General features: G+C 35.2%; 1 protein-coding gene across 1 annotated transcript; it reads right to left on the bottom strand.

Annotated features, from left to right (window-relative positions):
* Window positions 1-4961: 4961 nt before the first annotated feature.
* Window positions 4962-14565, bottom strand: LOC126733458 (pancreatic triacylglycerol lipase-like). Its single transcript, XM_050436773.1, has 4 exons — window positions 14400-14565; window positions 5564-6091; window positions 5121-5511; window positions 4962-5067 (listed from the first exon to the last, which is right to left on the bottom strand). The coding sequence occupies exons 1-4, from the start codon at window positions 14452-14454 to the stop codon at window positions 5010-5012; spliced, it is 1032 nt and encodes a 343-aa protein (XP_050292730.1). The 5' UTR covers window positions 14455-14565; the 3' UTR covers window positions 4962-5009.
* Window positions 14566-14835: the final 270 nt, after the last annotated feature.

The following is a 14835-nucleotide window of genomic DNA, read 5'->3' as shown; positions in this document are numbered from 1 at the left end:
ACACTACTTCCTTTTTTAATTTACTACTATAATTATCTTCCTGGATATTATTATTAGTGGATTTTTGCAATAAGAAGTTCCAAGGCAAAAACATAAATTATTTATTTGATTATAATGTCAATTTGTTGTTTGGACTTATTGTTTTTTTAAACGAATTTTTGTGCACAATCTTTTCGTATAGTAATCGAATTACTAATCGAAGTTTTACAGATATTTACTGGATTTTCATTATAATGTTTTTCATATATTGCTTTCAAAATAGTTTAAATTATCCAGTTGTTGAATGACGAAAATTTTGAATTTTTGACTCTATCTATATGGTTTTATTAAAAAAAAATTAAAACAATTGCAAAGTGATGTATTATTTTATAATTTATAATGTAAAATTCGGCTTTTTTTAAATATTTTAAATAATATTATTTATTTATTCCTTATCCATCTGCTAATTTGATTGACTAGATTGATTGACTAGATATTTAAACCTGGTGCGCGTAAGTCCTGGTCACTCCCCAATAAGGTTTTCTACTTTTTATAAGTTGTTCGCAACATCTCAGGGAGTGAAGAAATCGTCTTAAGGTCACTATTCGAAATTTGTATCTTTCTGGATTTAGTAATTGTCTAGCAGAAAGATCCAGCTTTATGTATCTTAGCTTGTCTTGTAGAAGGTGCTTCAGTGCGTCTTCGAACTGCCTTTTTATTAAGCAAAACTTTTCAGTGAGACCTACAGGGAGTTTTATCGATCCCAGAGTCTAGCAGGGAAGTCCGCATTCTCGTTACCAGTAGTATCTGAGTGCCAAGCACTCAGACAAACTGAGCCAGCATCCATTCTTCACCAGTTCCTCTGGTACCTTTATACACTTTGATATAAACTTACAACTCACCTTTGCAACCGTAATAATCTTAATGGAGGATTTGATATTTGAGCAAATTGAGATGACTCTGTCACTGATGAAAGTACTTGAGTCTGAACTTTGTCTCTGTTTGTTATTCTATCGCTATTTTCAGCTGAATAATAAAGTTTGTAGAAATAACTTTTAACAAGTTCGGACAGTTTTACCCGCTCATTAAAATTTCGACCGTATGAGTAAATTAAACGGAATTAATCAAATGTAGAAACAGAAGTGAGCTCTATCGTCGACGTTTCAAAGTCACTTTAATAATTGCATCAGGCATGCATTATAAATTCTTAATCGAGTGGATCTCCATTTATGTCACAAGGGATTATGTAAAGCATCCCGGCATCAATTTTGCATAATTCCCCGACTTCTAATAACCTGTCCTGATCTATTTGAGGAATTAATAACTTCGGAGACATTTTTACTCGGGAACGATAATAAATTCGTTAAGCTTAATTTAGTTTATGTGAAACTTTCGAGGGGGGGTGTTTTGTTTTTGCGAAAGCGCTTTTATTGCCGACATTAAATTTTTTTTAAGTGTCGTAAAGTGTGCGGCTGACATTCAATCCTACAGACAGACGGACTTCGGGGAAAATAAATATTCCAGAAATATCAAAGAGTCATCATTTATTGTCTGATGAACATCGGCGTACGTACATACAAGTGAAATAATATAAAATGAAAATAGCAGTTTTGAGTTTTGCGACAAAAATTATATCGGGTGGCACAGCAACTATGTAACAGACTTTGAATTTGACATTTTATATACATAGAGTGCATCCCAAAAGTTATGTCTAAATTCATTTAAAATTCAGGGGTGTGTTCGAAAAAAAAACGCTCGGACTCGTCGATTTTTATTTTAAGTTGTGCATTTTTATACGTGAAGTTGGTATATACAGGGTTGCTCAAAAATAAATTACGACCATTAACTTAATTTTTTCAAATGAAAGCGCCTTTTTTTTATTTTATCTTTGAATTTCTCGTGGAATTCTACGTATGTTTCATGGTTTTTATTTTTCAATTTTGGTAATTTTTTTTATTCTGTCAGGCAAAGTAAAATATGGCCCGACACCGACCCACGGTCCTCAAGTGGTAACTTGATATTTATTGAAAGCTAGGCTGGTTATTAATTTCGGTACTTAAGATGGGTTTCATGGAATCGTATTGATGTGCTGATGAAAGACTAGTGTTATGATTTTGTTTGGAAACAGGCTGAGAAAATATATTGAGTTTAGTTTTAATAGACAAGCCTTAAAAAGCACATCCGTGTATTATTGAGTCATCCTGAAAAAATCAGAAGACGGCATTTGAATTTTATTTTTAAAATTTTGAAATAAGACCGAAAAGCGTTTAAATATTTAATTTGTTCGTGACGTCGACGTCGGGACGCTCTTGTGTGTGAGTGATGTGCATAAGTACTAACCAAAAGATTTTTATTGTTGTGGTGTAGTGATTGTGAAGTTCAGCCACGATGTTGGAAAGGAGTTACACACCTCCATTGTCTTCACAAAATCAATCTGTGGAAGTTGTCGAAGTGGCGGAGAGCTTGTCCTTACAGGATCAAATAAAGGTTTTGGTAAATGAAGTGAAAGCATTAAAAGAAAAACAAACCAATAAGGTAAGCGATGAACAGTATTCTTTTACCTGGGAAGAAATTCCACCATTTGATCCGGCCCATAAAAACATTTCTGCCAATAAATGGCTTAGACTTTTCGAACAAAAAGCATATTTTTGCCGTTGGGACGATGTTACTTTAAAGAGAAATGTAACAAATAGTTTAAGTGGGCGTGCTCGTGATTGGTTTTTAAACTCTAGTTTTGCCGGAATATCTTTTAACGATTTTAAAAAAAGGTTTTCGTGAAATGTACGATATTGATCCGCAAAGCATAAGAGTAGTATTTAAAAATGCAGCAACATTTGTAAGTTCTGATAGCAAGAACTTAATAAAAAATTTTAAACAAAAATTATTATTAATAAATAAACTTTCATGGGACATTCCGGAATGTGACAAAGTTAATATTATAGCTAGTGGTATAGTTAACCCAGTTATTAGACAATTAGCTTTTAGCAATAATTATAAGTGTTTAGATCAGTTATTGACATTTTTACCCGATAACGACTATGCATCAAAAGAACCAGATAATAAAAGCACTCTTAAACAACGATCTGGTGGTTCAAAAATACTATGTTTTAATTGTAATGAAAGTGGACATAAAAATTAAATTGTCCAAAAAATCGTTTTGCAAAAATTAATATTAAGAAACCTAGTTACTCTAATGTAAGATCTAATATAGTCAATTAATTTGTTTTATAATTAAGTGTTTATTAATTTAAATGAAATTAACGCACTTGTTGACACAGGAAGTGAATGCTTGTTAATTCGAAACTCAGTTGCAAGAAAATGCGATTTGTTAATTAGAGATAGTAGTAAATATTTTATTAAAAGTGTAGCAGGTGAAATAATAGAAACTAAAAAGGTTGTCGATAGTTTATTAGTCATGGATGATGTAGAAATTTTAGAACAAATGTTGGTTGTTCCGAATAGATATTGCCCTGCACAAATTTTAATTGGCAACAGTGTACTGCGTATTTACTAAGATTGGATCCGAAATCAAATTATTTCATACCGGGAGTGATGTTTATTGTGTCAATGTTTGTACTAATATACAAAAACAGTTTGTGTCATGTGGTAGTCATCAAAAAAGAATAATGAATTTGCTTGAGGAATATAGGGATTGTATAGCTTTAAATCTCTCTGATATTGGCAAGGTCAATTGCACCGAAATGCAAATTCAATTGACGTCAGATGAACCGGTGGTATTCAACCCTTACAGACTGTCAGAGGATAGACAACAAAAATTAAAAGTTATTTTGGATGAGCTTCTAGAACACAACATCATTCGAGAGTCTAACTCCCCTTATGCGAGCCCGGTAGTACTAATTCCTAAGCCTGATGGATCGTTGCTTATGTGTATCGACTACAGGAAATTAAACAGTATAATGAAGAAAATAAAGTTTCCCCTTCCACTCATAGATGACCAAATAGACAAACTAAGGCGATTCTCCATCTTCAACTCATTGGATTTATTTTCTGGTTACTACCAAATTCCGATGGCCAATAATTCTATAGAAAAACCCGAATTTATTACTCCGGATGGAAAATTTATACCTAGAATGGCGGCAAAGGCCTTCAACCTGGTTATTTACATGCAATTCCCAAATCCAATGTGCCATTTGAAACCATTCATATTGACCATTTAGGGCCCTTTATAAAAACTAAATGCGGAAAAGCTTATTTATTGGTAATTGTTGACGGATTTACCAAGTTTGTATTTTTAGAAGCGGTGCGATCTACTGAAATAAAATACGTAATTAAAAAAAAACACTTTATTTATCTCTTTGGTGTCCCTAAAAGCATAATATCTGACAAAGGTTCTTGTTTTACATCAAAATCAATGAATAATTTCTACAGTACTATGGGCGTTAAACATGTTTTAAAGTCAGTCTGCACTCCCCGAGCAAACGACCAGTGCGAAAGATTTAATGGGACGATACTCGACTCTTTAAGGTGTCTAGGTGCCTTTTAGTGTTATGATTTTGTTGGAAATAAATGCCTCTTTTTTTTTCTTACACCTTGTTTTATATATCATTGACTTATGTAAAAAAAAATTAATTTTTATTTATTTTTTTTATCGCCTATAATTTTCTTAAAAGCGTTTTTCCTGTTAGGCAATTATTTTCTGGAAGAAAAAGTGTTTTTCATTAATCCTATCCTTAACCCCCCACCCACCCTACACAACTTACCAGCAAGAAATTGTATTCAAAAATCATTTTTTTCCAAAATAATAAGCATGAATAACAGCTGATTTTGTCCTTAATATCTAATCTAATAACACAGTTTGTTTATTTATATTTGATATAATTATATATGTATGAATATTAATAAATATTTATTAAAAAAACACTGTAATTTATTATAACAAAAGCCCTGATCCGATTCAACCGCGAAATCCAATAGGTTAGGAAACAAGTGGAAGTAGTAGAATAAAACGCAAGCAAAAGCAGTCGTTTTATAAAAGTATATTTAATACATCTTGTTAACAATTAATTTGACTAACCTCTAGCAAATGGCGATCTATTATTTGTTGCCAAGAAGTAATCTCCATGAGGTCTAAAAATAAAAACTTATTACTCTCTTTTTCTTCCTCAGCTTATATCACTTACCCTTGCTCTACAGGATAACCTCCCATCCTAGTAGAAGGATTACTACTACAGCGCCCTCTAGTATAATCCGAATTACTTGTACAAAGTCTACTAACAAAATGATCATTAGTCAAACTTTCCGCATAATATTCATATGCCCTACTATGAGCGCAATTGCCCACCAAATCGATTCCACAACCAGGTTGGCTTTTACCGCCGTTCGGATAGTAGTCGACATGACCCATTCTAATACCCCAACCGAGCATACCATCGTTAGTATGGATGACATGGACGTATTTTCCATCGGTGGGGTCCAAACGGTTATCAGTTCTCGATTTGGAGAACAATGGTCCGGCTGGGTCTAGACCAATAATGGTTTCTATGAGCCCGTTAGTACGGGCACCAGCATTACCTACAATATTTTCACCAATATATATCAGTTACAATTCATCAGTAATACTTACCAGCAATGTGTGCTCCAAGGGAGTGTCCCACAATGGTCAACTTCCTTATGCGATGGTTCAGTTCGTCATCCAAACGAAGCAAAAAGTCCCCAATATAATTCCCTACTGCCAGCACTGAACCTTGGGCCCTAATATAACCTTTGGCAGCGATAGGGCTCCAATCAACCACAATAACATTAATATTGTTATTTAATAGAACGGCATTTTTAATCCTATCGTTTACCACAGATTCGAAATTGTTTCTCCAACCGTGGATTATCACCAAAGTTGGACGGTTAATTCTGAATCCGGTTAAACGGAGAATATTATGCAGTTGACTCTCCTTGATCTCCACGCCGTCTCTTGGATGTTCTGGAGTGTAAATATAGAAAGAGACGTCATCTTCCGTGGCGAACAGGGTCGCATTGTCATTGTCATTGGCGTCTTGGAGATCTTCAACTTCAAATAGGCCTTCTGCAGTTTCCCAGATGATATAACGTGGATCGTTGATAAGTTCTTCAGTTAGTTGAGCTTCTTTCAGTAGGGTTACTAAAAAGATCATAACTTAGGTGTCTCTTTAAAGATATTCAATTAATATCAAGATATCCAAAAAAAGTTGCTATAATCAATATGTCATTTTTTAGAGGAGAATATTTCAAAAATGTAATTGTATGTATCAGTCCCTGATCACAAACTGATCGAATTTGTTAAAATTAGAAGCAATGACACGTTTTATTTAGGGCAACTTGTGTAAAAGCAAACATCTTGATTGGAAGATCATAACTAACTAGTTGAATTTTTTTTACCAGCGTGCCTACTGGTTCATAGAAAACTAGGTATTTATCAGGAATTTGTTATTTTTAGATAGGTATTTCCTGAATCAAAAGGACTTGAATCAGTAACCACAATAGCGAAGCCAAAAGATCTCATTTAATTCTATTCTTACTAGGTTTAAGATAATAGAGATCAAACCAACTGAATATCAATTTCCATTCTTCTAATCATATCCGACACCTGGATATGATTAGAAGAATATCCGTATCGAAGAACATATTAAAAACTAGAAAAGATAATATCAAGAAGAGCATGAGATTTAACATTTTACCTTGAATTCTGGTACTATAGTGTTTTTCAGATTATGATAGACCAAGAAAAGAAAAGATGTGGCCGTATTTGCGCCTATGAAAAGAAAATGGAGAGAGATTCTCGATCAGTGAAGAAAGGAGTCACGGTTCCAAGGCTGTATCCAAAAGAACAATTTCCGAACCTACTGGACAGATTGTGGAAAGGGGTAAGTCAAAATGTAGCAGAGAATCTCAAATCAGGATTTAGAGCAACTGGTTTGCATCCTGCAAATCCCGACGAAGTTTTGAAGCGCATTCCTGGTGGACTAGAAAATGCAGACATCGAAAGAGTCTTAAACAACAGCTTGGTTGATTTGTTGGAACAGGGATTGAGAAAAAACGCAAAAGGGGAAAAAAGTCGAACCTAGAAGTGATGCGTGTTATGCACTGTTACAGACCCTAATATTTCTGAAAATCCTCTAATCGTTCCTGAGGAATTTCTTTGATTTCTTCATTTCCTGAAGAAACTTTCTAGTGAGCTGGATAATGACTTTTCCATTAAAAGGCTAGAATTAGTTAATAACCACTTCGTTTGAGTTCAACATGTACACAGAGGTAAGGGGGGTGTTTTGTTTACAAACATATCAGTAATTGATTCTCTGTTGTCAAGTTTACACGCATTTTTAAAAGAGGAAATTTTCAGCTATGTGTCAACAAATATTGATGTTAGATTTTGGATTAAAAATAAAAACTAACAATAGATATATGTTATTCTAAGCGCAAAAATAACAAGTTCAAAGCACAAAAAAATTATTAACATTCTTATTCCTAAAACATGTTGTAAAAAATTTGAAATGGCAACACCGCAGGCAAAAGTTGATGTCATCTTGCGAAATGTCATCTTGACAAATAGGTTTGTCTTTACATTCGACATTTGTGAAGTTCTGTGTTATTTGTTTAGTGTTTGGTTGAAAAAGGAAAAAGGTTGAGTCATTTCAGTGTTTTTGTGAACTGTTACATGGGAAAAAGGCGATTTAAGACAATCTCTTCACAAGTAAATATCGATATTCTGCAGTTTAGCGGCTTTTGTCAAAACTAACGAAAAATGGTCGGGTTTTTTGCAAAATGGGTAGATTTCGATATATATTTTTCACTAAGAGTGGCGGAAAGCTAAATTTTATCACGAAGAGGGTGTTATCATTCACTATAGGACGCGATTAATCATTAGAATAACCTTGTATTCCATCAGTTTTATCAAAAAATAGGTGACAACTCAGATGAGGTTAGGTGTGGTGTTGCCAGTTCTGTTGTCAACTGCGTTTTGTCACTCTGCAGCTGAAGCCTTGCCTCCAGTCTGGCTGACTCATGAGTGCTTTCTCTAAAGTGGAGAATTCACTCTGTATTTTTTTAGTCATTCATTATCATAACATATAAAAAATTATGAATGAAACTAGTGTATAATCATAACATTATACACTAGTTTCATTACATATCACTTAAAATGTCAATTACATGTAATAAACACAAATTTGTTTGAATTGAAAATTTATTATCATCATTTTTAAAATTTCTTTTTTTTAAGCTCTATCAAAATTCACATGTTCGCGGCGAATTATATCGTATCATTCCGCCACTTTTTTTTTGGGTAAAATTAGGCCATTTAAAAAAAAATTGTAAAAAAACGCAAAATTTGATGAGCGGAGCTTGAGCAATTTAAGATCCAATCCAACCAAACCAAACCAAACCAAACCAAACCAAACCAAACCCAACCCATCCCAACCAAGGATAAGACTCGGTATGCCGTTGAAATGATAATAGAGACGCTACATAACATGGGAATTAGTACAGCAACACAAAAAAGTGAAGCAATAATTATAAATGGGAAAAAAAAACATTGAATACATAGAACTGGATGTACAGGGTAGCCAAATCAAAACATCGGACACAGTGAGGTATCTTGGGGTGATGATAGATAGAGATTTGCATTTTAGGGCGCATGTCAGATACATCACAGATAAAGCATACCAAATGATGAAGCTACTTTACAGATTGATGCCAAAAACAAACGGACCTAGGGCATGTACGAGAAAAACGATCACGAGTGCAGTTGTTTCAACAGTTTTATATGCGGCCCCAATATGGCACTCAGTTCTGCGATTTAAATACTACAAACAGTTAACAAAAATAAACAGAAACCTATCACTCCTGATAACTTCAGCGTACAGAACAGCCCCCACAGAGGCAATCGAAGTACTCGCAAAACTTCCACAACTGGAACTGAAGATCGAAGAAAGGGTGAATGTACACCAAAGTGGTAGACAATACAAAGGGGAAGCAAATCAACAACTAATGGAAGCATGGCAAGAACGTTGGGAGAACTACAGAGGATGGACAAAAACGTTTATCAGGGACGTTAGACAATGGACAAACAGAAAGTGGGGAAGTACGAACTACTATACGACACAGGCTTTCACGGGACATGGGATATTTAAATAAGGTAAGGTAAATTACCTTATGAGGATTAAAAAACAAGAGGACGATCGGTGTTAACTATGTGGAATCCAGGACACGCCAGAACATACATTGTTTAACTGCCATTCTTTTGAAGAAATCAGAAGGGAGGCAAGGGCCAAATGCAGTTCAGAAATCACCAAGGAAAACATAAGAGATCTATTGATGAGAAGCAAAGAAGACTGGGAAGCTGTAACAGAAATGATAGAGAGGATTATGAAAGTCAAAGATAAAAACCGAACGACTTAATGATATTTTTCAAATCTAAAATCTGAGAGAAAAAAAGAAACAAATAAATGAATAAGCAAAAAGGTATATACATTAGTAAAAGGAGGAAAGGAATCAAAAAACAGGAGATGTTGTGTTAATAGACCAGATTTGAGGAAAGAAGAAAAGTCATACTGCTTTCTCCCTGAAGTAATACCGGAGGGTGGTTCCAGGAAGAAATAAAAGCGAAGAGAGGGAAAGGTTCTTAGTGGGTCGAGGTGCACCAGGATTGGTTTTCTCCATCCCCATACTCCCCCAGGCGCCAGAACAATGCCTGGGGGGATCTGCGTGCAGATTTTCCTAACCTCTAAAAAAAAAAAAAAGGATTGGGTTGGGTTGGGTTGGGTTGGGTATATCTATGGTCTGTGCGCAGCGCCTTATGTTCCCCTCGTGGTGATAGAGAAGCGACCAATAACCAAAACATTGCACATATACTCCCAGAGTCGACAACCCATTTGACACATAGCGAGTGTCATTGAATTTATGCAAAAAAAACAGCAAAAAATTTAAATAAATCAGTTTACCTCTATTTGTGAGTACTTCACATTGTTTGTAAAGAAACTATTTGAAAAATACACCTTCCGCCACTTTATTATTTTTTTCCAGATAAAATTACGCTATTTAAAAAAGAAAACCGGTGAAAATACGCCAAATTTGACAAAAGCTGCTAAACTGCAGAATCGTATTATTTTTAATTCGGACCAAAATCTAAAAATTACCAAAATAATAATACACTATGCGTTTCTTCGGTATGTTTCTTGCACGAATATAACAGATTTAGTTACAAGAAAAGGAAAAAACTGTTTTTGTGAATTTATTTTACGCATAATACCTAACATTTCACGTGACTAAAAAAAAATAGAGTGAATTCGCCACTTTAGAGAAGGCACTCAAGAGTTAGCCACACTGGGGACAAGGCTGAAACTGCAGAGTGACAAAACGCAGTAGACGAACAGAACTGGCAACACCACACCTAACCTCACTTAAGTTGTCACCTATTTGCTGACAAAACTAATCGAATACAGGGTTATTCTAATGACGTTATTCTATTCATGTCCCATAGTGAGTGATTTAGTGCGTGATAACACCCTCTTCGTGATAAAATTTGGCTTTCAGCCACTCTTAGTGAAAAATATATATCGAAATCTACCCATTTTGCAAAAAACCCGACCATTTTTCGTTAGTTTTGACAAAAGCCGCTAAACTGCAGAATTACCATAACATCATATCAAGAGAGCCAACCGTGGTCGTACACGTAGAATAATAAAAACTTATTAAGAAATCTATAATAAATATACAATATTTAATCTCCATAAAAATACTTTTTATTAGATAAGTACCTTTACTCTAATGAAGTACGTTAAAAAAAACACATAAAGCGTTCATAAACGGTAATCTTAATCTTATCATATTTTATGAAAAAACATTATTCATATTTTATTAAAGAGGAATAGTGTTGTTTTGCGCCTGTCAAAATAAGTGACAAATTCTTATAATATTATAATTTGTTTTTGCCATTTCTACGTAAACGTTTGGCATCATTGCATCAGAGATGTTGCGAGCAAACAAACCGCCCATAGTTCCATGGCAATACTAATTCTAGCCTTTCAATGTTCTAAGGACTTTTCATATAACAATGTGAACAGAAATAGAAATGCTATAACGGGGCTTGTGTGGAAACTATCCTGTAAGACGTTCTTCTTTGAGTGTCTTTAGGCTATATTAAGGAAAAAAAATTTGACCCATACCAAGGCATTTTTGGAAGAATTTATGCTGCGCAGCTGTCTGAGTTTGTGGTAATTAGTTTGGATATTTTTCTTTGAAGTAGATGATATACTTCAACATCTTTTTTTATCATACTTTCAAGGACATCTTGAAAAATGATTGCTAAAGGGGGACAAACTAGTCACGAATCACGATCAAGAAACGTGTGAACTGGAGACACTGATAGAGAGAACTCGCCTGATGGAATAACCTCAATACTACTGTCTAGTCTTGTCAAGAAGTAAAACAAAATATCCTAGGCATTTCATAATAAGCTGTCTACAAAGAATAATTGATGATAACCAAGACTAAAATATCTCAATTAATTCTATTCTTGCTGGAGGATTTTTCTAGAAAGACACCTGATTGACAGTCATTTCTTCTAATAAGAACATAGAAAAAGATCTAAAATTTTAAAAATCTTAGAAACGTCGTGTTGTACAAAAACAGAGACAATGTCAGTCCGACTACCTGTTTCTACATTACCATTGTCTACCCCTTTCAAAAACAAATTGGACAACCGGTACGGACCCGGAACCAGCAACCTGTTCAGAGGCTTTGAAAAAGCAAGAATTAAGATGACTAGAGAAGAAGAACACATCAATTTTCTACGCGAAGCAAGGGATGCGAATATTGTACCTAAGGGTCAAAGATTGAAAATGACTGTACCAGGCAGAAGGTCAGAACGAAGTATCGAGCGTGCTAATAGGGAACTACTGCGATCTCAACTGAGCTATCATCACTAAAAGAAATCCCAGTCAGAAGTCGACTGTATGGAGCGTTTTTACGAAATCAAGGAAATAACTTTGGATGAAGATCGCGAGCCAATTTTTGGTAAAATTGACCATATATGTCAGAAGCTCAGAAACAAATTGAGGATCAACCACCAGACAAAGTTGAAAAAGCTAAAAACAATATCTCCATTCCCACAAGAGACAGAAGACCACAAATCAGGAAAAACCATCATAAATATATCGAACAGAACTCTTACTGCCCCGGAAGAAAAAGTATTCAGCCGAGGACTAAACTTTGCAGTATCAACTAAACCCCAGCTTCTGGATGTAATTTCTTCAATCGAGTCCGTTCAGCTACCCCGCGCGGTCACTAACGAACTAAGATATGAGGTTAGAAGCACTCTGGACCAGCTGAACAGGCAGAAAATTAATAAAAATATTGGCAGAAAGGAAGAGAGAGCGCTGGAAGATCTGAGGAACGACAAAACCATTAAAATTAATAAAAAGGGTACTGCGACAGTTATAATGGACGTGAATACCTACAAGACTAAAATCGAAGAGGTTCTACAAAAAGGAAAATACAAGTTCTTATTAAAAGATCCAACGGCGACCGTTAAAGGAAAAGTGTACAGAACTTCAGTCATTTTGTGGATCTACTTCGACCTATCAATATCGGACCAGAGGATAGAATGGTTAGCTTCGACGTGGAAAGTCTTTACACAAATGTCCCGATCGGAGATTCCCTGAAAGCTTCCGCTCGGAGTAGTGATGGAACTTTTGGAGGTCTGCCTACGTAATTCCTATTTTTAAGTGAAAGATAGGTTTTACACTCAGGATGAGGGTAATTGCCTATGGGATCATCGCTGTCTCCAGTGGTAGCCAACATATATATGGAATAGTTTGAGGAACAGGCAATCAGCACCTCACGACAAAAGCCAAAGTATGTGGCTGCGATACGTTGATGATACATTTATCATCTGGGATAAAGGGGAAGACCAACTTCAGGGCTTCTTACACCACCTGAACAACATGGTGCCAAGTATCAAATTCACCATGGAGACGGAGAAAAATTCGACGCTGCCTTTCTTAGATGTTCTTGTCAGGAATATAAATGGCATTATCGAAAACCCACACATACTGGACAATACCTACACTTTGATTCCAATCACTCTGGTTCGACTAAAGTTGGAATCATCAGGTTTCTGTACAACCGAGCTGTAACCATCTGCAATAACGACGCAGACTTCAAGGCGGAAGTAGCACTTCTTACTAAAGATCTAGCAGAATGGCTATCCCAAAAAACTTATCCAGAAAACTATCCAGAGGTGGATGGCGAAGGAAACCAGAACCAAGCAAGAGGCTGAATCAACTGGGCTTCTCGCAATCCCCTATATAAAAGGTACATCCGAGAAAATCCGACGAATTGCTAAGAAGTTTAATCTAAAACCCGCCTTTAGATCTGGCAATACAATAAGAAGTTCTGTTGCCAAAACAAAGCCAGAATCTACAGCAGATACCAAAAACTGCATCTACCAGATCCCTTGTGAGTGTGGGGACTCATAAAGTTGGCGAAACCAAAAGACCTTTGGCAGTTAAAACCAAGGAACATCGACAAATGGACGACCACTGGAGAAGTAGCCAGATTAGGCATTGCTGAACATGCTTGAACAAACGGCCATAACGTTCACTGGTCCTAAACAAAAATCCTAAGGAAGGAATCACAATGGCGAAAAAGGAAATTTCTGGAAGTTGCCTACATAACGCAAAACCAGGGCGTCTTCAGCCAACCCAGTGTGGATGTTCCCAACATATGGAGACCTCTTCTAGCAGACGCTCTCTTCACGAATCATTAGAATTCACTCCTCATTGATCCCATCAATCATATATAAGCCTGCAGAATAGGAAAAATCGTACTGCAGAATACGAAATTGCTTTAGTTTACACTTGATAGTGTAGTATGTGCAGTAGTATACGATAAAAAATTCGAAAAATAACGACAAGGTGTTTCGAATTTATTAACAAAAAATCATCTTCAATAGGAATTATAAAACACCCTGTAACATGAAAACGATTCATTTTTCAAGATTCCTGTATATGAAGTTTTTGTCTTATTTTTAGACAAAGATGCAGCTGTTAAAATATTGCGATGTAATTTCGGGACACCCTGTACATACGGATCGAAGAAAGCTTTTTGGGTGGAATGATTTACCATTCAAGAATATTGAATAAAACTTTTTATTCTCTAATATCCCGACCTAAACCAGATCTGACCAGACCTAATTAGAATGACAGAAATCTTCACTGATTCTAGAGGCGGTCACTAGGAAAATTAAGAGATAATATTGGATGGCAGGATTGTTAAATATTGTTGAATCTTGATGGTCAATCTCAACCCAAAGAACAAAGAGAATAGAGAGACACAGATATTTAAATACAGACTTGCTGAAGTGAAATTCAGTTTCCACTTATCACTTAATGAGCCTAAATATATATAAGCAAAAAATTAATAATACATACCTGATTTAGCGAAGCTCAGTGACAGGATCGACACAAAAATCAAAATCTGCCTCATGTTGATTTATCAGACAATAAAAGCTCAGAAATGAATTGTTCAGTATTTATACCCAACGGAAATCCTTATAAGGATTTAAACACAATAGTTTTTGCAAGATTATCAAATTGAACTTAGGCAATTATTTTGTTTGATTAAATCGCCTTGATCGTTAATTAATCTCTTAAGATTAATTTCAATAAACAATATTAATCCTAATTTTTATACGCGAACAAAAACAAAAAACTTACAATGTGTCATATTTAATTGAACTCGGGCCAAACTCGATGGAATTGTGAGTTTACCAAAATTAATTATATTTAAAGCCTAGCAAAATCGATCGCGGGGAATTAAAACAGAAGCACATAATTTCGGGAATAGTTTCAATTAGACGAAATCTAA

This window comes from Anthonomus grandis, chromosome 2, assembly GCF_022605725.1.
Source record: "Anthonomus grandis grandis chromosome 2, icAntGran1.3, whole genome shotgun sequence".
In the NCBI taxonomy this organism is placed as follows: Eukaryota; Metazoa; Arthropoda; class Insecta; order Coleoptera; family Curculionidae; genus Anthonomus; species Anthonomus grandis.
The sequence above is the reverse complement of the archived record's forward strand: the minus strand, read 5'-3'. Positions and strand labels throughout refer to the sequence as shown.

Bases quoted from the DNA above. Each gene is read 5' to 3' on its own strand.
- LOC126733458 (XM_050436773.1), bottom strand. From the start codon at position 14,454: ATGAGGCAGATTTTGATTTTTGTGTCGATCCTGTCACTGAGCTTCGCT. The intron at 5,512-5,563 runs GTAAGTATTACT...AAAATATTGTAG, and splicing joins CCTTGGAGCACACATTGCTG to GTAATGCTGGTGCCCGTACT. The intron at 5,068-5,120 runs GTAAGTGATATA...TTTTATTTTTAG, and splicing joins GGTTATCCTGTAGAGCAAGG to ACCTCATGGAGATTACTTCT.